The sequence below is a fragment of the Corvus kubaryi genome, unplaced genomic scaffold (assembly GCF_017639235.1).
Source record: "Corvus kubaryi isolate FWS band 111438036 unplaced genomic scaffold, C.kubaryi_AGA036_p1.0 split1-37296, whole genome shotgun sequence".
Taxonomy (NCBI): domain Eukaryota; kingdom Metazoa; phylum Chordata; class Aves; order Passeriformes; family Corvidae; genus Corvus; species Corvus kubaryi.
The window spans coordinates 5,778,679-5,801,740 of record NW_024582075.1 but is presented as its reverse complement, the minus strand read 5'-3'; the positions used below and the strand labels follow the sequence as shown (position 1 = coordinate 5,801,740).

Here is a 23,062-nt window from a genome sequence, read left to right as displayed (position 1 = left end):
TGCTACATCCCAGCTACATAAAATGCATCAATGCTGCAAGAGAAACCACTCTAGTGCTGCACCACTCTAGTCACAATGTCAAGCCAATTGCTGGAAGCATATGTTAACTTATTTCTAATGATCATTACTTTATAATTAATTCATCAACAGTCATGTCATGTTTAAATTTTACACTCCACCTTTTTGTATCATGTCTAATGGAAGAGGAACTGATAAATTCAGACTGTGAAAAGACCTAGGTAATATTTTAAGGAAAGCCACAACATGAAGATTTGCTTAAAAAAAAAAAAATCCAAAACATCACTTACCCGGACCAAGAAATACCCAGTTGGGGAAGGGGAGGAGGAGGGGGGCAGGCAGGTGTGGGTGTGTGTTTGGGTGTGTGCGTTCTTCCTGCTGCAAGCATCAACAGCTACATCTGGTGGTTTTAGGCAGTATGGACAACTTATCTGCAACCAAACCATGTCTGGGAACGCATTTTGTATTCTGCATTAAAAAGAAAAGTAAAATTCTTCTCCAGTGTAGAGCTTTGTAGCAGCACTGATGCTTCACTGAAAGTATTTTTATTTCCCCCAGTTCATTTTGTGCCACTAAATCTGTGGAGACTGGGAGTTCTTTATTTTTGTAAGTTTTGAGATGTGTATTTTTAAGAGTTTCATATACGGTATTTTTGTATTTTCCTTACTAGTAGGCTAAGTATACATATAGATAAAATAAAATTATAAATTCCAAATCCTAAGATTTAAATTTTGTGGAGTGGAATTAAGGAAGTTCAGGTAACTTGCCACATGTTCATATAAGAGTTTGATAGAAACACTTAACTATAACATTGTTTCTAGACCTGGTGGATAAACCATGGATTAACAAAGTCTTCAACTTTCCATAATATCAAGTATCCTGTTTTTCAGATACTCCAGAAGCATTCACCTCTTTAAAACTTTATATAATTCAAACAATTCCACATAGAAATAATTTCATATTAGGCAACAAAAAATCCACACACAACCGTCCAGTCTTATTTGAAGAATTGGATAGTGTTAGCTGGAAAAAAAAAGGAATGCATGGTATTTATTTATATTCAGTTATTATTTCAAATAAGCAAGTATTGGAAGTAATATTACCAATTCAGGGATCAAAAGCATTAATTTGCCAATAAACTCACACTAATTGAAATGTTAAATACAAAGAAAAATATATTAAAAATCTCTCAATCATCCCCATAATTCAAGATACATGACTTCACAAAGAGTGAAGAGCTTTGCTGTAAAATGGCAGAAATAGCAGAAGAACCTTTGCAGTTCAACTGGACTTCTTGAAGCCTGACATAACCTCCCAAGAAGCTTCTAAGAAATTTGCCAGTAGTTTAGCAGCCAAGTTCTAGCATAGGTTAGAATATGACAAGAGGTGGTTGCAGAAGAAGAAGAAAGTGTTGAATTCTAAAATGGATAAAACTGAGCAATAAGAAATTCAAAATTTTTCTTCATACATTAATTTACGTTCATCAGCTATTTGGAAAAATCAAAAAATCAACTGGCAATTTTTTATAATGATCCATGATTATTTAATGTGGGTAAGAAGGAAGGACTAAGCAGAGTTTGAAATAGGCAGAATAAGTTTAATTGCCAAGGTAAGTTATTACAGCAAATCACAAATGCATATGATCCAATACTTATTAACCGCAACTTATCAGGAAACCTCTATTAGTATCACAGTGAAGAATTTAATGTACAGCTCTGCATAGCACAATCAAAGAACATACAAGATCTAATTTCTGCCCTTCTTTTTCAGACAATTCTAGAAATATTATGATTCATTGATTTGTGAAGAATAGCATAGAAAACAATAATAGGTATGGTGACGGACACCTACTATGATAGCTTGTCACCACTTTTGTAAATCTGAACTCCTTAGAAGAAGTGTGTTTAGCTTTTCTATATTTGGTCCAGCTGAATGAAGGAGGTACTTGAGTAGATTGCAAAACAAGACATTAAAAACTAAAGCCCAGATTTTTAATTTGTCTACATTATTCCAGTCTTCTGAAGCAAAATGGGCATATAATATAAACACAGAGCAATTGATAGAATTGGGCACAGGCCACCTCTGGAATGGAGATAGAAAACCAGCTTAATTTCCCAAAATAAATTTATGCAGTTTTATCTTTTTAGCAGTAACACCTTGCCATAGCACCTTGTATAATGGTGTCTATTAGAAGTTCACCCTTATTTGCCCAAATCTGCTGAATAAGAAAGACATACTGCATAGTGGATGAGCCTTTCAAGTACAGGTCTTGTTGTAAGCACGTATACATGTTTGCTATGGTTTTAGAAAGGTTTGGTGATGTGTTGGGTTCGGAGGTTTTTTTCATATTCTACAGCTGTCTGTCTCAGTGCAGTGAGAAACTTCTCTTTGCCTCTCCCCTTGAGGGTACATCAGCCAGTTCTTTTTCTCTGCTTGTTCTTTTTTAAATCAGTGTGGGGAAAAAGGGATGCTGGAGAAGAGGGAATATAGAAAAATCCTCATTTTCCGTAATATGCTGAATTACTTTATGTCTCTTTATTCTGACAGCCCGGAAACGGTGCCAGTATAAAACCTTCGGCTGTTTTGAGATGGAGTTTTTGTTCTAATACTATTCCTTGTCGTTGTTCGCGACAGTCACAAGGTGGCATCAGAGCTCAAATTTTTTTGAAACTCCATTTGGAAACTCGTGTGCCTTTTTCTAGCCTCCTGTACATTAATTATTTGTTTTGTGAGGGCAAATCCAAAAGGGTCGGAAAAGCATTCACAGTACAAGAGAACTGAAGAATCTGTCCAATGCGTGCAGCAGATGGCTGATCATAAAGTAATAATAAATTAAATGTGACAAATGTAGCATTTCCAGTGTATTTTATCGAACAGTAGTGAAAGAATTAGTGCTACTTGAAGGAATGGTTTTCCAATACTTTTCTAAATTATTTCAAAACTACCAGCCCTTCAGAAAGCTTCTCCTGCTTAGTATGCAGGGTGATTCTCTCATCTACATGTTTGTGTTAAAGCTATGCCCTCACAGTAGTTTTCTGCTGATAGACTGCAAGTGTACAGTGATGAAAAATAGCATATTTCAATCTTCTTGCTGCCTTTCTTGTGACCCTTTTTCTCCTCCCCTCCCACCAACTTACAACTAAGCAAGGAAGCTCTTCTCATGAATTTCATTATGGCCATTTCTGTAACATATTTACTGACATTTCCTTTCCTCTTGAGTTCACCACTCACCTCCCTTCCATTATCTTTAAATGGCTGGATGGCCATTCCCCATCGAGTGGGTGACCATTCCTCACAAGTTCTAATAAATGACTTTCCATTTGAAACATGAGAGGCTACATTCCTTCTATCCCATGTTCACGCTTGAGTAAAGGCTTCTATATTTTTGTAGGGTGTTATGAAATACCTGCCCCATCTCAGGGCAGTTGTTGTGTTTCACTAAAATAGTGGTAAAGATCCCAGCCCACTGACTATGCCCCAGCAAGCCTTCCTCTGAACAGTCTGAATAAGCACCGAGAGGTTCTTTCCAGTATGACTTTGTCGTGGTGGACTTCTTGATTTTGAAATAAGTTTAGAAAAATACCTATTTTATTTTGCCTCTCATATTTTTCCTTATACTGGTACTTAATTTCTAACATTGGTTGGGAAAACAGCTGCAGAAAATTTGTAAACATACCTCCCAGGTACAAATCTGTGGACTCATCCCATGCTTGAAGCTCAGCGCACAGAGAAGCATGCTACTGAATGGAGTCCTTAGGGACTTACTAAAATTCATTTGCAGTGATTTTATGTGACATTTTCTCTTTTTATGCAAAAAGATGGGAGCAAACAAAATCCAAATAACTGGTCTTCTGTGATAACCCATCTTATCTTAATGACAACCTGATTAGAGTCAGCATTCTTAGACTTTCACTTACATTTCATTGCTGATGCTCTTATTACTTTGCATAGAAAACAAAGATTATTTGTGCTGGTCCATTTAATTCTCTGTCTCTCCTCTTTACTGTGCAGTATAGCTCTTTAAGACAAGGACTGTGCTTCTTAATGCCAGGAAATGACCTTTCCACTTACGTTAGCATACCTGAAAGCCATTTTTTTTGGTCTTTTTTGTTTTTCAGAAACATCTCTCACTTCTACTCAGACCATCATGGGGCCTTCTGGTAGTGAAATAGATGGTTCAGTCTCTGTTTCACAAGCATTAACCTCAGTCCTACTTCTTGCAGTATGAAAGTTTCCAAACTATAATGGGCTGCAATTTTCCATGGCAATAAATACATTGTAACATTTAAAACAATTGCGAAATAGCCATATGAAAGAGCCATATGAATGGAATTTTTTAAAAAAAACTTCTGTTTTTTTAAATGTTTAAGGAAGTAGTTCCCTAACTTTGCAGAAACCTGTGCCTCTCAGACAGAAGCGAATAACCCCAGGGGATTGAGCTAGCTTGCAGTAAACTGTGACTTCTCCTTGATACAGCACTACACAAACCAAACCTTCCTCTTCAAAAAAATCAGCATTTGCATTTTAGAAGTAGACAAAAATAGAATACAATCAAAATGCTACTACTCTTGCCTCTAGCAAAGATGAATACATACAATATTTTAAAAAACAGTGAAATGCCTTACAATTAGAAGAACTTGTTAGACTACAGCAATGCACAGTAAACATTTCCTCTGTTGCATTGTCCTGCAAAGCCCCTGTAACCAGATTAACAACTGTTTTTATATTACTAACATGTTTATATCATCTTCTCCTTTAAATGAAAATTCTAAGTGCTCCCTCATTCCCATTTTGAAGTTGAATAGCTAGGCTGGGCTCTCACAAAGAACATGTTCCTGCTGAGACCCTCTTGCAGTCTGCCAAAAAGAAGTCTTCTGCAGATCAGAGGATTTGCCACTCCACATTGAAAAATTCTCCTCTCCTCCCTTTTTAAGTGGCGGGGGGGGGGGGCGGGGGGGAGCGTGCAAACCTGGCCTCAGAAAAGCACCCAAAGCTTTTGCAAACAGCTAATTGTTTGAGCCATTAGCCTTTATAATTTCAGTCTCCCATAATGTCCTATGAAGAATTTTTTTTCCAGCGTACAAAACGCAACAGGTTTATTCACCCTGAAATTTAAATAAGAACAAGACAGAGATATCATTGCCGTTTTTCTATTAATTTTATATATTAAATTTTTTTAACAGGATATCCTTAAGTGCTTTTCTTATATCTGGCTTACACAAACCCTAGCTGAAGTGGAATTGAAAGGTACAGACTCAGCTACACTTGATATTACTACATTACGTTTTGATTAAGTTATTTACTGATTTTTCCCTCACACACCGTACTCACAGAACTTGAAACTAAATGCAGAATAGCAACAAAAGATATACAAAGTTACACATGGCTGAATTTTATTTTTAAAAGTTTATTTGCTTAGCATAGATGAAAACTTTACCATTTTCATATGCAAATACAATCTTGGGGGCATTCTTTCACTTTGGATAAATAATGGCAACCAGAAATATTGATGCCATTCAGAGTAAGGATACTGAAAAAAACATAATACATATGCACTAAGTACCCTTCCACAGAAACCTCCCTGTGTAAAGCCTGTGTTTTATATAGACATGCAAATACAAAAACTTTCAGCAACTGGGCTTGAGTGCATTTCAGGAACATGAAACTTAGTTATCACTTCCACATAAAGCCACCAGGATGGTTTCATAATCCCCTTTGAGTTCATCCTGTAAATTTAAGCATGAAAACCACACAGTTGTTAAAATAATGCTCTCAAGTAAAATAAATTCAAATTAACATTCAAGATACATTGATCAAATATCAGTGCTCCATCTATATGAATTAATCACTTGATAAAACACTAGCTAGCCACAGACTGAGCTCGAACCAAGTACCCTCACTGAAGTTATTTGCATGACCTAGAAATAAATACATGCATTTCCAGAGTGCAGTATAGGTAGACAAGGCTAGTAAAAATGCTGGGAGGTCTAGCGGTGTAAGTGAAAAAGAGAAGCACAGAAGATTTTTATCTACCCAGGAGCTTAAGCTTTTACTCTAAATAAAGTAAAAATTTCTTTCTTGATCAGTGTTATCCAATGCTCATTAATATTAAAATACTTCATGTGTACACATTGCTTCTAGGAGCATCTCAAACAGAGACTAACAGTACAGTGAAACTTTACTCACCATGGGATTGCTTATTCAGCAATTATGCATTAAGTATTCAGTGTAATTATGACACGCATTTCTTGTTTTCTCTCATTTGAATCTAGTTTTCAGAGATACATGAGTTGTTTTGTGTAGCCAAGCTATACCTCAAGACATTAGGATGTAATCACCACTTTGGAACATGATGAGGTGGTGTAATTACGTATCAAATTACAGATCACAGACACACTTAAGGGAAGATTAAAGTGACCTTTGGCACCTAACTGAAAGCACAGCAGACACCAATAAAAATCCAAAAGGCATTTTCATACATGTAGGGAGTATGTTTCTACTCCAATCAAGACAACTCTTTTTTTCAGTTATGTCTACTATTCTCCACAAAGATGCTTTGCCAGCTTAGCTTTCTTCAAGTCCCTCACTGCTTAAATTTTCTGGAAAATACTTCGGGTAGTCAGTCCCATTTAACAAAAGGTTTTTGTTAGTTTAACTCATTTAGGTTAGGTCATAGGGAAAACAGGCCAAATAAATGTTAACAAAATTAAAAATTCATTTGCTGGAGTACCCCGAATGTTAAAAGCCAATATCCAGTTATGTCAAATATCTCCGTTAGAGCTGTCACAGCAATTTTCTTCACTCTCCTGCCAATGTAGTGCTTAAGTACAGGAATTTGGGGATACTGTTTCTCCATTCAGCTCTTGGCTTCTACTCTAAGGTGACATCCTGAGACATGCATCACTACTAACAAATTACTATTGTTCTTTTGACATAAACTTTGACCTGGAAAAGGAATTAGTTCTCCCAGCCTGTGGGCCATTGGAAACATAAGTTACTCATCTACAATGAGGTACTCAGGATGAACTGGTGACTGAGGAGCAGAAAAGTGAATGGACCTTTACTGGACTTCAAAAGTAATCCAGTTGTTCCGCATTTCATATGTCAGGTGGGAGAAAACCTACCATAATGGCTTGGCGAAGAGAGATGCCATACAGACTCTTGTAATAGCCTTTGATCTCATTCATATCCACTTCATGGCGCGAAACCATGATTCTGATGAGGTCTTTGTGCCGAGTCCCAGCACCCTATTAAAAGAAACAAAGTAAAAAGGGGGAGAAAAAAAAAGGGAAAATAATTATGCTACTTATGTCACTGAAATATCTTTAATCAAGTTCTGTGTGTTAATCCATCAGACTTCTCTGTAGATGAACATACCCCTTTCCTTTTCCTTTAGTATCTTGTAACAGGGAGGTCTCACATCTGTCTTATGTTCCCTATGAGCACAATTCACTTTTGACAGGCTACCTCCACCCTGTTTGGGGTTTTTTAAACATTTTTAAACATTTCTTTTCACTGTTTCCTAAAACCAGACATCTCCTTCACTGTGCTTGCAAGACATTAGGGACAGCCTAGACTTCACTGCCTTTTTTCATTTCTTTTTTAACAGTGCTCGCCTTTTTCCTTTTTTTACTATAATCGTTTCGTAAGTGAGAGAATTTCCAGTCACCTTCTTGTCACTGTAACAGTAAAAGATATGTGTGTATGGACAGATGCCCTCCTGAACACACTACAGCAAACACACAACTCCTCCAATGGAAAATACTCAGGTTTCAAAGGAAAGAACAGAAGGAGTGAGAGAAATACACTGAATTTCCTTCTGCAGTCCTTTTCTATCACACACAGGGCCTAGAGACCTCTAGCTAACTTTCTACTTTTCAGCTTATATAGCACCCCATGTTTACAAAGAGGAGATTTTTACTGAGATTACCTTCATTGCCAAATGGAGCTTTTCAGCAAAGAAAGCAGGTTTGCTTGTGGCACACTTCACTGTAACAAAGCAGTGAAATAAGGTCACTTCTGCTACACATGTAACAAAAGTCTAGCAATAAAACACTTTAAAAACAGTCTCATTTTTCCTACCGGCAGACCCTATTTATGTACTTCTTTGTTACCTTATGTCAAAATATACGAGGATGAGAAGTTCATTTCCTCTGTTTACAATTCAGTCAGGGGAGAATAGTTACTATAAAAACAATGCTGTTCTCCCTAGTTTACTGCCACAAAATTACAGAAGGTGTTGCAGCTCCCAAAGAGAAAAATGTGAAAGCATTTATGCCTTCTATAGCAGAGCTGGAGGTTATAATCTGATATTTTGTAAAGCAAGTTATAGTTCAATTTGGATAATAAGAGGGATCTGATGGAAATTATTCTTTTATCCAAAATACGCTTGACAGTGATAAAAAAGCTAAGAACAAGATGGGTGTCCTGGCTCCCAGTTACATCCCTGATCCAGTGGTAAGAGGGAGTCCCTTCCTTACCTTATTGTTCATGAACAACAATTACTAAATTTATATGAGTATTTTCATGAACAAAACCACAGAAGGGAACTTGTTATATTTTTAATAATTGTATATTGTTAGTATCCTTGCAACATGAAACTTAGAGTCAAAGAATGGGTTTGGTTGAAGACAGGTTTAAAACTATTGGATTTTTAATAAAAAATGTGGCTGTTCTGACAGCTCTTTTTGGCATATTGATTTCTTTTAAAGTTCTTTCTGTGTAGACAACTCATCTGTTCTCCTTGAAAGACCTTTCCACATACCAGGAGAGGTATTTCTACCTAGTCATCAACTTCAACTGATTTTAGATGTCAATTAAATCACTATGATTGGATTAGGTTTTCCAAGGCATTATTTAGCAAGCTTCTCAATGAAGCACGGTAAATAAAGAATAGTTTCTGACCAGAGCAATTATGACAGAAGTAAAAGTTTAAGTTTAGTCAGTACACACAGTAGGTTTCAATCTGCAGAACCACTTACCAAGGGCAGTGAGGCAGTTCTCAATATCACCTTTCAGCTCCAAATCCAGTACCTTGTTCATGTCATGCTTGCTGTATTTGGTGTACTTCTGAAAGACTAAATAAGGGAAGAAAACAGTATTCTCCCTGCATTGTCTCTGCCTTATTCTGTCCTCACTGCTGCAGCAGAGGACTGTTTGTGGGTCCTCTTTCTCACTTTCTTCAGACAGCACAATGTGGAGCAGCGTTACTGCACGGACTGGTGGAGTCAGCGTACGGAACGGGACTTTGTTAGGATGGAAGGGTTCATTTCCCATCGGCAGGGGTAGAGGTGGCCAACTGACTACACCAGAGCCTGTGACGTTGTGTGACAGCCCTCTGTCTAGGGCAACCTGGCTAAAAACCAAGGCAATTTTGGGGACCTCTCAGAACCTCTTCCACTCTGATTCCTTGGTGTTGTGATCACAACCCAGCTGAGACTTCAGTTTTGTTAACAGCCTAAATAATATTGCTCATCTCTACTATGGAAAGAACAGCCAGGCTGCCAACCACACCCCTAGTAAGCAAGCATGCTTCCAATTGGGGTCATGTCTTGATAACCTGTATAGTCTCTGAATTCATGAGCAGGCCACGTTCAAAAATCATCCCAGAGAAGCATGAAGCTTTGTTCAACATACCCCTTCGAAGATGTGGGTAGCTTCTTGTAGTAAGAATAGTAACAAACACACCGGTATCTGTTCCTTTCCTTTTCTCTCCTGCTTCATACAAGGCCTGTCATAAAGAAAAGAAGGTGGCAAAGTCAATATGGGAATAGTAAAACTCAAACAGGAATACTGTACCTTTGAGGGCCATTGCTTGTTAGTAATGAACACTGTCCCTTGACACAATCCAGATCAAAACTCTACCCTACCTCAGACTAACTCCAGCTCTGTCAAATAATGCTTCATACTTCACTTATGTCATAATAGTAAGTAGCAAACACTATGCAGCTAAAAAGCATATTTTCAGACATTTCGTGATCATCATCTAGCTTTTCTGGGTATACTACATTTTTGAATGAAGTTATTTTTCATTTGTCGCGATAGCAGTCTGCATGGAAGTTCAAGACTCATAGGCTTTCTTAAGACTGACAAAACTGTTTCTGCAACAAACTGGTCCAATATTCAGGAGAAGCCTATGTACCAAGTACTTCCTCATCTTTCCAGGAGTGACTTTTACTTCCAGGAAAGTAAAAACCTTATCGATCTCCTCCATTTTCCTCACTTCCTCCAACCTCTCTAAGAGTAATAATTAAAGACCTCCACACAGCTCGAAGATTTAACACTCTGCATCAAGATAAACAGTGCGAACTTTTGAGCTCAGACAAAGTATCAGTTTACTTTCATATCCAGGGCAGATAACAGAACTGAACTCCTTATGTACTAGGAATTAAAGCAGTATTTCTCAATGGCCTAGTCTTTGCTGGATTTTTTTTAAAACTCAATTGGAAGTAATCTAAATTTAGATTGTAAGTGTGATGTAACATTTTATAGGTGAAAACTCAGGAAAGACTGCTAAGTTTTATCAAGATTTTATCAAAAATCGTGCCACTAATGTTGAAAGAAATAAGAAAAAGATCAGATGTTTATTTTAGAATTATTAAGAAAATAACTGTGAGGTTTACCAATAATCTTAAAATGTTCTTCATTGTAAAGCAATAGCTATATCTGATACACTGCAGAGTTCACACTGGTAAATGTAGGGTAGCTAATTCTGCACATAGATGAGCACACCCTTGTTCCTTAATTCAAGAACTGTTTTATTAACAGAAGAAAGACTGGGTCTGACTCTTCTACTTGTGACCTGTACTTCAAATAGTCTGCATGCTTCACATTAACTAGATGAGGTCTTGCAGAAATGTTTCTGAAGGTAGATATTAGGGTGAAGATCTAATTTCCCTCATATAATGAACTTGCATGAACTTTGTAAAACACTATCTCCTCAGAAATGACTGCTGTATCACATTGAAATCTCTGTTAGGTCTGCAATATACAGGATTCAGCCAGCACAATCTCAAGTAAGTCAGAAGAACTGCAAAGTGCCAAGTATGACCTTACCCTGGCATCATTGTCAGCAAGTTCATCATTCACATGAGGATTTTCACATCGATCAGCCTACATAAAGAAATAAATAAAATTTCACTGTTACTCACAATCATTCAGTTCACTAAAGCTTAACGGTTTAGAGTTGTGCAGTACCACTCAAACTAATATATAACTGGAAATAGGTGCAGTTATGTCAAACATTCTGTGAATAAAACTGTTGCATTTGTAATCAGAGAACATACTTCTACAGCCACCAGCAACTTATTTCTTAATTCCTGCCTAAAAATCCACAGGAAGTATTTGTTTCTTGACATGAAACTACAGGCTTCTAACCTGTGACTTGCTCCCTGATGATCGTTCAATCGACACCTTTCAAGCTGATTTGAAAGTTAAAACTGAAAATCCAAACCATGTACATGGATGTACTAAAAAATCATCCTGTGTGTAAGTACAAGCTTCATATACATATACTCAAAAATAAAATATTTAGTCATTTTAAAAGGGTCTTTTTATTGGGGAGGTCCAGTGTTTGATAACTCCCTGGCTTTGTCCTATCATCTACCTACTAGAAACATATCTTAACAGGAAAAAAAAGTTTATTTCACTAATTTTAAGCATTTCTTCTTTTTCTATTTCTAGTCCATTGACATGACATTATGCCTGTTATTTTTTCTAGTACTTAAAGATAGCACAAAAAAAGTCTTGAAAGTGTAACTGATAAAAAGGAAATATGTTTCCCAATAAACAATGAAGTTTTTTAAAAGGCATTTGAGATAAAATCTTACTACAGTTTGTTTAAGAACAGTTTATAATGGTCAAGGATGTGAAAGTGAAAAAAAAGCAATGCAAAGAAATAAATATTACCTAAATCTTTATTTATTGCACGTCTCTCTAAAATAGCCTTGACAACATTGATTTTTGATAATAGATATTGCCACTCAAAATGCTTAAGCATAGCATACCTTGGCAAGAGCAACCAAAGCCTTTTGAAAGTCTCCAGATGTGTCAGAGATGATGTCTTGTGTCAGATCTCTCTTCAGCACTGAAATCAAATCATAGTTTGTATTGTATCAACTAAGTTGACTAGATAATTTTTAAAGGCCCTTCCAAACCTTTCTGTGATCTTTTTGAGTCTTTTCCTAATTTCCCACTTGAATATGTCCACTATGTAGTTTTGTAGAAATGTAGTTTTTTTTTTTAATGTAGAAATGTAGTTTTCATACTTTTTTTCATTTGATTTCAAGTGAAGGAATTTATTTTTAACATATCCTCTAAATCCTGTGAGATGTGCTGTGAAATTGGAGGTTAAACCCAAAATGTGCTGAAAAATATCCTCTGAGGCCTTATAGGTAGCATTGTCTTGGGTTTCTGCTTGTGAAATACAAAAACCTTTTTCTGACCCTTTTTCTTTTTCATTCTTATTTGTGGCTGTCCTTATCAGTACTGTACTCAAACACAAAACTTTTCCAAAAACTCAAGCTATTAATATGAGCATCTAAGAAGAAATGTCTTGGTCAAAGTTACCTCATCATCTCAGAAAAAAGGATTTAATTAGAAAACACAGTAAACTCGACATATAAGAGAGACACCACACTACATATTAGTAATTTCTTCAAATATTTTCCCCCTGTAGTACACTGTTCCTCCTACTGCTAACATGTCTCTGTTGCTAACTCAGTAAGATTCCTTTTTCAAGTCTATCCTTTTATCTTAAAATGTCAGCCAAGGTTTAGTTACAGGGGAAGAAAAGCAGCTTTGTTTTGCATGCATCCTAGAAAGCATATAAATGTGTGACTCAGTCCATGAGACACCCACAATTCCAGCAGTGGTGATGTATCTTTTCCTGCACTACTGGGATCTACATAGGTCAGCAAAAGTCACCGTGACCTCCCTCCCCAGCAACTCTGTCAATTTTCTGTGAAGCTTCATTTGTCTCCTATACTCTTCTCAGCTCCTTATTTTAAGAGGTGAGGCAGTGACTCTAACGTGTTGGCTACAGGGTTATAATGTTAATACTTCTTTCTTGCTCTGAATTACCTTCTTTGTAGTATCTGTTGGCTTCTTTGATCTCTTGGTTGGTTCTTGAGGCCAGAATCTCAATCAAGGTATCTTCATCAGTTCCAAGCCCCTGATAAAAGTGATTGAATTTTAGAGATGTTATCCAATAGAGCAAGCTTAAATTCGTAACAGAAGTAAGACGTAAATCATTGGCTTGGCTTTGAAGGCACCACATGGAATGAGAAAAATTAAAAACAGTATGCTTCCATATAATATTGTAATTTCAGCTCTTTTGGAATTAAATTCTTATCACATTTAATATACTGGTCCCCAAAAGAAGTGCTAAAAGGATCAAACTGTGCACATAAAAGATAGGAATGTAAAATCTTTGAAGAAAAATACTTCCGCCCCTTTTTTCTCTTATGTAAACATGTATGTAAACACTATGCTCCCATTAGCAACCAGTTTTCAAAAGGCAGAAAGAGTTCATTCTCACAAAAGAATCCCCAACTCTGAAATTCAGCAGAGATTACCGGGTCTTGTTCTCATAAACTGAATTACCAATACAGACTTATTTTACAAAATGAAGTTTAAATAAAGATAATACACAAGCCTTGAAATCTGTGTCCAGTGTCATTTACAGGCCTTGATAATTACTGATGCTCTCTACGAAAGTTCTTCTCTGAAGATTTTGCCTTACCTTCATAGAGGCTCTTAATTCTTCAGCATCAAATTGAGCTGGAGTTTTGAGCAAAGCCACAACAACATCCTCGAGGTGGCTTTTCAGAGCCTTTTTCAAAGCATCTTCTAGACTCTGTTTCAGGAAGAATAAGAAAGTAAAAGTGTAGCTGCTATTCGGCTGCAGTCCAAAAATCAGTCTGACCTCTGATCATTCTTAGTTTACATCATTCCTTTATCTGTAATAGTAAGAATTATGAAGCCCTACTTCAAGTTTCAAATTGGTCACCTTTATGTTAACCAAATCATCAGGCAGGGTTTTTCAGTGAATACTCAGGAGTGCCTTCACACATTGCAGTTCACCTAGTTCAGGTATATTGAACCATTTACAGCATGAGAAGAAGACTCAAAATAGTCTGCTTGTTCTTCAAGAAAAGATAATGCCATATTGTTCTTACAGTTACGACTGAGTTGCTTATCTGAGTAACATTTGAATTCATCATTTATTGCATGATGGATACAGAGTTTGAAGTGAAAATATGTAAAACACCCTAAACAAAACCACAAGTCCTGAAGATATGATCTATATTCCAATTTGACCTAAATTTAAGAGGGGTGAAAAAAGAAAAATTAAGTCTGCTTTATTCTGCCACCTATGCAAAAATGTTCAGTACTCTTACTCTGTTTGTGTCCAGGTTGTAGCTGTAAGAGTGAGAATGTCAACCTGCTTTGTGAGGATAGCTAAACCAATGAGATTATTTCAGAAATAAGCACTATGTCCATAGTTAGTTTTGTTCTGCTTATGGACGGTGTGCCAGGAACTAAGGTATCTGATAATCTAACATTATTGTTCTTCAACATTTTGACATTATACATTTACTACAATTACTTTAAAAATATAATTGCAAAGCTGGAGCTTCCTCTGAGGGAGGAGAGGGTTATGAAAATCACAGGTGAGGTTTCCTGAACATAAACAGGAAAGTTAGGCTAAAGTCAGACATTAGGCTTACTTTATAAGTTGGCCTTTAAAAGTTACCCTCAAAGGAATCCCTGTCCAAGGAACAAATGCTCACTATGTCTGGTATGCCAACTGTGAAACTAATTTCAATTTGGAGTTACAGGTCCAAATGGAGAAAATCTTTATCTGAGAAGAGTAAGAGCAATTTAAACACTTTGCAGAAACATGTAGTAACTTCCAAGCTTCTCAATTCCAGGGACGAGCAGTTTTACTACTTAGAGGTGGGAGAACACTGGAAGCCCCTCCCTATACCAGTGTCGGCATACTTGGGGAACAGTGTTAAGGTCCTACAACTCTCCTATCCTATTCAGTATTCTATCTTTACTCACATATACCATTTGAGCCAGGAGAAACATATATATTCTGGGTGAAAATTTAAGATTGGCTTGAATATACCTTACCTTTCCTTTAGTCTGCTGATAGGCAGCTTTGATCTGCTGACGCTGAGCATTTGTTCTTTTAGTCAAGATGTCAATGATGGTGGCTTCATCCACACCTATGAATCACCAATCAAAATCCCAAAATAGTCAAAATCATTTAGCCAGTTACATTTTTTGTTGTTATTATCTGCTTTATGTCATATTTTGGTTTCTAGACAAACTCAAGATTAACCAAAGGAAAAGCTGTAATCATCTACAGACTCACAAGATTAGTGATGTAGCTAAGAAACCAAATAAATAAGACCCCTCTAGGACACATAAATTTCATACAAAATGTCTTAAAGTGTTCTGAGTGTAGATCTTCCATTATACTGAAAAAAAACCCTAAAAAACCCCAAACAAACAGAAACCCACACTAAAAAAGAAAATAGATGGCATACTCATTTAATCTCAGTAAGTCAAACTGGAAAACCTTTTGAAGTACAGACAAAGTGCCAAATGTGAATTTCATTAAAAGCGAGAAATGTAGGAGAAACACACAATACATTATCAGCATAATCACTACCTCTTGCAGGAATTTTACAGAAATAAAGCGAAAAAGTATTGGTATGGTATGTTGCAGTATTTTTTCCTTCCCTAGAAATTGAAATTTTACAACACTTCCTTTAATATATTCAAGAACTTTAATATAGCATTAAGGTCTGAAACTGTAATACACCACTAGGCTATCAAAGAACTGAGATACTTCACCAAGTGGCACAATTTAATGTATTGCCAAGCTTTTAAAAGCAGAGGCCTCTCTCTTGCTTGCCATTGTCTCTTGCTCTGATATTTTATTCAGTGTTATTCTCAAAATTTCCTGAGAGTCCTAATGCAGCAAGTTAAATATTTACTCCTCTTACCCTTTACAGTAATAGCTCTGTCCAAAGCAGCAACATCAGCTGACGGATCAAAATTTGGGTATGACTGAACTCCATGGCCACCTTTTGAACTTTTCTGCAGAGGGAAAATAGAAAATGAAATTTAAAAAAGGAAAAAAATTTCTCATACCAAATAATATTTTTGTATAGAAGCAGTTTTGGATGCCCAAATAAACTATTGCCTTTGGGATTGCCTTTTATCATCAAGGAACATACAGTTTTGTAGCTACAGATAATTGAACAGGTTCAGTAATGGATATGTATTGGATCTATTCCTTTCACAGCTCTTATATTAAACAGAAAGTGCTTCATAAATTGGTTTAGGTACCTGAAGACCTATTTCTTAATGTAAGTTGGATTGCATAAGAAAATAATTAACTGTCAAAACTAGGAAATTATGCTCAAATTTTAAAGGCTCTAAACCCACAATTAAATCCTACAGGCACTTCCAGTAAAGTGCTAATTTCTATTGTTCATCTTATGCAAACTGACTGTATCACATTAAGGGTCTCCTCAGCTGACTCATATCTAAGCTTTCAAACACTTCTTGCATTTAAGATCTTGGGGAAGAGTTCAAGCCTAATCCTACAAGGAAGTGGAGACCTGTTTCCCAGCTTCTTTGAAACTTAAGCCACAGTTTTCAGAAAGCCACCATCTGGTTTTGGTGAATCTACTCCTGGAAGGGCACTCTCTAGTCAATGTCTGAAGGCCTCTGGGAACTATACAACAGATCACATGGCTTGCCTTATGTCAGCAATATGACACATCAAATTACTGGTAGGACCTATAACTCAACAGCACCAAATAACTGATGCCTACTACTATTACAGAAGTTATAAAATGCTCCAAGATTCTTGGATGAAATTTATACTTGTTTCAAAAACTAGTATTTGAATTTTTTTTAATCCTTTGCCATTAAAATAAAACACCCCAAGAGAAATGGCAAGGTTTTATGGATACATGCTTTACATACAAGACTTTGTATTGAATTTTGCATGATTCTAGCATCTGATAATTGAATGTTCATCTCCCAGCACAATTGTATTACTAGGAGCTGTAAGAGAGCAGACAGACTGTATACTTAAATCAATCTCTCACATACTTTTTAAAAGATCATTGTGCCTTGTGCGCTAAGCCAACAAAGGAATGGGACTGTCTCATTCCCTGTTTCTCAATCTCACAGGCTAACATTTGTATACTGGTTTCCATGCCAAACTTATCTACTAGCAACACAAAACTGTCTGTAACCACCACAGCCAAGAATGTCTCAGGACCCTGGGAATGGAAGGGAGATAGGATGATGGAGCCAAAGGTTTATGCACAGAATGTTGTGGAGTCGAAATTACAAAATCCACAGGGGTCTAGAGCAGAAAACTTTTGTTTACTGAAACTCCCCCTATATAATTTTGTTTTCAAAATGTAAGCTTTTTAGGGAACACCGTGTGACTTCACGGTGTACTGCTTTAGCTTTGCTTTCATTTCAGTATCTTCACCTCATTATCACAAAGACTCTCCACATCATCCTAGTGCAGTAATCTTGACTCCTCACTACCATACCCCTCCCTTCTAATCTATAACAGTACTCATTGTCTGAGGCTTTTTGTTACGTGTTGTGGCTCGTTGGCATGACATGTGATATGAAAATTTTACTTCCTCCTTTACACTCCTATATTCTAACTCATGGCTTCCTAAATCTCAGCCAAACAGTCCCTGTTTTGTTCACATACATTGCCTGAACATGTTTCGACACGTTCACACAACTCAGCATCAGATTACTACTTTAAAGAAGCCAATTTTAGTGAATCAGTGACTGGCCGTTGGGAATTACAATTTAATCACACTATCTAGTTCTGCCTAGAAATTGATAACTAGACTGACAGGTGCAAACAGGAGCAATTTTTCATCTGGTAGCAAACTTCCTACATTATATGGTTACATTAGACTGTACACTGCAATAAAATTGGGTTCCAGTTCTAATCTGCAGGAGTTTTACCATTATTTTTCCTCTATTTGTAAGTATGAAAGATGTTTAAATGCCTTTAAACCACTTGTAAGAGTATAGGAAAATAAGCATGATGCTCTCAAAGTTGATAATACTTACAATACATTCCTGCTCCTGATTGTCCATGAACCATGCCTGCTTCAGAAATTCTGATACCATAGCCATGTTGACAAGAGTTTCTGGGAAGAGATACAAACCATTTCTCATCATTTTGAGCACCAGTGCAACTCAAGAATTCCCACCCCCAAAATCACTTCTCTAGAACTATGACATGCAGTGGTTAGTGTCCCACATGGTAACGGGCCTGTGCTATGGGAAGCTTTGATGTTTCTCAGGTGATGTGATGCTCCACAACTGCTTGCTCACCCCTACATTCTTAGCTACTTTCAGAAGTTTTAGATTAGAACAGTAATAGTACTATTTGCCTATAGCAACACATTAGCATTAGCACTGACTTACAAAGGGAAGTTACTGGAAACCAATTAGCCTGTCTTTCTCATTAGTTAATCTATCATCTATGCTCATTTTGAAATTCACTGGTAAACAAGTGCTCTTGTCTCATCAGTCACTGAGGTTGGAGTTCTCGTATATTATGTTAGGAAAAAAGATATTCCCTTGTTAAATATACTTTCATGTAATTTCTTTGACTAGACATTTTCTAAGGAAGATGAGTACATCTGGAGAGTTTTATATACATTACTTTTTCTTGCATATTTCCTACAATTTCTACATGATAATAATAAAGCATTACCAGTTTAAGAAGAGGATTTAAAATAATTTTTTGCTTTTCACCGCTCAAACAGAAAATCAACCCAGATTTTCCATTAGTCACTATGCAGAAAAGGAAGAAATGAGTGGTGATGTGACATTAAGTACTCAAAAATAATGGACAGGTTGCTTCATAACAACTTCTATTGTTGGTGTGAGGAATTTTCTGTTTGCTAACGGAAACAATGAGGGAATAGAAAGAAGATATCAATGGTTTATCAAATAGTTATTTAACTAGATTTTTTTTTTAAATGCTCTTCCTCAGCAAACTCTAGGGATGAGTTGGTTTTAAAGCATACATACAAGCAATAACTAGAGGTACTGTTGCTGAGTAAACCAGACTGACCTTGAAACTGGTGTTAAGAGACAAAATTCTATTTGGATTTTCGGGGTTTTTATCATAATAAAAAATGTTAGTTATGCTGCCAACACATCCCCTCTGTCCTGTAGGAAGGGCAGAGACCAATCTTTTGAACCAATACAAGTTTAGCACCAAGGAGTGTAGCCACAGTCCAGGTCTTTCTGTCTCTCACAGCAAAACTCTAAAGCTTACTTCCACATTCAGCAACCAACAAAGTGACAAATACCTCACACAGCCTGCCTGCAGCTCTCCTTACCACCCCTCTCCAAGGTAAGAGCCACCCATATTCCCTCTTCCCCAAAAAACTCTTGCTTTTGTTTCCTTCCCTTAGGAAGGAATTTAGCTCTGCCTGTGCTGCCACAAAAACTGAAACTGATTTAAAATCTGTATTTGTATATTATTTAGAGTAGGCCTCAACTGGGTAAATAATGGACAGAATATTGAGTCATATTTAAGGACCAACTTTTATGACCTGCTATTTAGCCAGGACGAGAAAAGCATGCTTACATCACAACTGCAACCAGCACTTTTCTCAAGCTGTCAGAGTGAGTCCTGCACTCTTCTTGTATTGACAGAAGTTAACAAGGGCAGATGAAGCACTGTAGTACCTGAAGTTCTGCTGCATTTTATAACACCATAAAATGAAGGCCATGTGCAGCAGGATGAAAGCACATAAAAATCTCCATACTGGGTGCACTGAGTCATCAACGCTGACATGTACTGGTATGTCTGCTGACTAACTGGTCCACAGGGCACAGAACCACTTCAAACTGTGAAACAAGATTCAGTCTCCCTGCACCAGATCTGAGAAGAGGTGTATTTTGCTTGATAAAGGAACACTTACCAGGGAGAACTGGCTTTGGGAAGCACTGCGTTTCTTCTACATATCCCCACACCCACCCTTGACACCAAGCTCTAAAGGTTTTGCTGTCCTTGGGGCTGACTGGAGCAGAAGGCTACTAGACTACACTAAATTGTGCTTATTAAGTCTCTAAAACTTTATGTCTTTTCTGATTTAAATTATACAGTAAGAAAAAAGTCTGTGCCTCTTTTGAAATAAAGACACTGACACGTAGATCCATCTATTTCCATGTAGTAAACAAAAAATGCAATGTTAATATAAGTCAAAGTAGGCAATGGCTCTTGAGAGGAGCTAAAGACCTTAGTCTGCTTGAATAGTCTGCTTAGTCTTGAGAGGAGCTTCGCAAGGTGAGAAACCAACTTACATATAAAACTTTTCTTCTGCTTTGGAAGAAACTACAGCTGGTAAGAAAAAAGCAGACTGGAATCTAGGAAGATAACCAGCCCCCTGATGGAGACAAGGTCTTGCCCAATACTTTGTCTCCTGCCACTCTAAAATGCAATCATGTAAACGATACCTAGACCCAGGAGGGACACATTCAGTCCAAGCATTACTTCAATACAGTATGAAAAGGACTGAAAGAACTGATGGCTTTCTGTCATACATTTTTGGGTACTTTTATGCTCAGAACATAGATTGTGAGCAAGGAAAAGAAAAAAACCCCATGTTCTTACTGAGAGGAGCAAAGAGAATGTACCACAGAAAAGTGTGATGCTCCTTTCTGGTTACTCCCTGCCAGGTACCTATTCGAGAGTTATTCTGTTTAACAAAATACTGTCTAGGCTACATGTCCCACTTCCCAGTCTGGAATTTGTACATGTTCTGCTGAACAGGAAAGAGGATCAAAAAGTTAATGTCTCTCAGCTTGAAAAATATTGTGGGTTTTGTGCATTTTTTCATTCCCAATTGGAATGATCAACAATCAACTGGATTGAAAAATCAGACAGATATCCAGACTGAAAGTCCTAACTGTTGTTTCACAAAAATCACCACAATATTTCTGTCTGGATCTTAACCCCCTGAAGAGGCACCCTTGAACTGAACCTATCAAAACTTTTTAAGGTTTTGAGAAAATGCCTTATTAAAAATATTTAAGGGCACAAACTAGATTTTTACACTACAGTCTGTGTCAAATGACAGCATTTATCTATGCTTATTTAACCATATCATGAGGCATGTCAGATATGTGGTTACTTTCAAAGGCTTGATATCAGGATCTTAATGTAAATTACAGCCATGTAGAAAAACAGGCAGAAGATCTAACACAGTAATTTACTTTGCAGTGGAAAGTCTGCTGAATATGAAAACACCAGAAAGAAAAAATATCTCATCCTTGTAAAATTCTATGGAAAGATTTAGCAGAACAAACCCCAGATGATACAGCTTTTATGTGGCTTTGCCAAGTTCTTAGTCAGAAAACCAGGATTTTGCTCTTATGTTTCTAAAAGATTCATTTAATTTCTAAAATTTTATTTCTGATTTGATTTCTAAGAGATTTGATTCTCATCCCTTTCATGAGCAATGTCTCTTCTAAGCCCTAAAGCAACAGTTGTTGAATTAACAACAGCTGTTTCTATTTTTCAAGTTTACACACAAAGCATAGTAGTTTCCTAGGAATTCCAGTTTTACTGCACATTTCTACAGCAGCCTACTAAAAAGGAAAAGTATATAAAGTGGTCAACTCCAAATAAGTTTGGTTTTGAAGTTTTAACCATTTTTTATTCCCTTTATTTAATTGCATTAAATAAAAGCAGTAATTGTCCAAGCCCTTGTGTAAAGTGTTCCAAAATGGAAAGAATTTCTCCTGCCCACGCCCGTCTTTTCCCCTGACATCAAATCCAACCCACAGAAAGTTTGCACCAGGTCACTTGACAAAGTCAGCACACAATTCTTAAAGTGTGCTCGGTCTACAGAGAGCAGTCATGAACTACAAAATCCTACCTTACTCCTCACAAACGTTGCCTTGCAGGGCTGCACAGTCAGGAGTAAAGGAGCAGAGGGCTTTCAAAGCTTTTATAGCCTTTGCAGAAAACCCCTCCTAGCAACCAGTGTTTCCACAGCTCTAGTTATCATCTGCGGCAGCTGTATCTGGGCGCCACCCAAAATGGAGAAACATTAAGGAAAAAAAGTCATTGCGAAACTATGTGCTGGCAAAAGTATGTGCAGATTTCTGAAGGGAAAAGACAAAAAATGAGCAAGCCACAGTAGGTCTCCTCTCGTCTCCTGCCCTGACCACATCGCCTACTTTAATAAATTGCCATAAATCTTTTGGGATCATATGATTAAATGTTAAGAAAACTAAACTTGAGTTACTCTCTTCACATTTTGTCATGTCTGATACCATTTCACAGTGAATATATTAAGATTTATCTTTGCTTAGTGAAACTTTGAGAGAAAAAGGGTGAAGAGTCAAGGCAGCATCCTCACTTTGCTGAGATCTGGTGGCTATCAGCTCTGCTTCTTTTACACATAGACCAGTGGTAGAAATGGCCCAGGAATGAAACATGTTTAGTATTTAATATAAATAACATTTTTCTTGGAAAGAAACTCATGGAAAATGGCAGGCTTAATATAAGGGCAATAATTGGCATCTACATGATCAGAAAGAGGTTGAAACCATCAGATTAAACTCTGAAGTTCAAAGTGAGAGTGGTTTGCACAAGATGAGGGTATATCTGCTAGAAGTGGTTTTCTGCAAGCACTTCCTTGCCAAGCCAGCCCAGCCTGGCACCATGCATATCACTAACATCTCAGATTGGCCTGGAACACAATGCCCAGTGAAGAAATACCTCTTGCTGAACCAGAAGTGTTTGCAACGGGAAGATAGCAGACTTTCATGCCCCTTCTGCTGACTTGCTGCAACCCACCGGTACCCTCAAGTATGAGTGGTCTGCCTCACATGTACATGAAATGCAGTCTGATCTCGAAACCCATGTCTAACAATCGATTAAATGAGGAGGAAGAGGAACAGACTGATGGCAATTATTAGAGGAGACCCTCACAAATGTCTCAAA

At 37.1% G+C, this 23,062-nt stretch overlaps 1 protein-coding gene across 1 annotated transcript; it reads right to left on the bottom strand.

The window, feature by feature from the left end:
* Positions 1-5,405: 5,405 nt before the first annotated feature.
* On the bottom strand, positions 5,406-22,097 carry ANXA1 (annexin A1). The gene is made up of 13 exons (XM_042013047.1): positions 21,990-22,097; positions 18,157-18,236; positions 16,038-16,131; positions 15,157-15,251; positions 13,760-13,873; positions 13,099-13,189; positions 12,024-12,103; positions 11,074-11,130; positions 9,655-9,748; positions 9,000-9,095; positions 7,949-8,007; positions 7,143-7,265; positions 5,406-5,744 (listed from the first exon to the last, which is right to left on the bottom strand). The coding sequence occupies exons 2-13, from the start codon at positions 18,220-18,222 to the stop codon at positions 5,685-5,687; spliced, it is 1,029 nt and encodes a 342-aa protein (XP_041868981.1). The 5' UTR covers positions 18,223-18,236; positions 21,990-22,097; the 3' UTR covers positions 5,406-5,684.
* Positions 22,098-23,062: the final 965 nt, after the last annotated feature.

What these genes read in the sequence shown, in the direction of transcription:
- ANXA1 (XM_042013047.1), bottom strand. Translation starts at nt 18,222, where the DNA reads ATGGCTATGGTATCAGAATTTCTGAAGCAGGCATGGTTCATGGACAAT. An exon ending in CTACCCACATCTTCGAAGGG is followed by an intron (nt 9,096 to 9,654) that starts GTATGTTGAACA and finishes TCCCTTATTTAG; the next exon opens with TCTTTCAGAAGTACACCAAA. An exon ending in GAACTGCCTCACTGCCCTTG is followed by an intron (nt 8,008 to 8,999) that starts GTAAGTGGTTCT and finishes GCTTTGTTACAG; the next exon opens with TGAAGTGTGCCACAAGCAAA.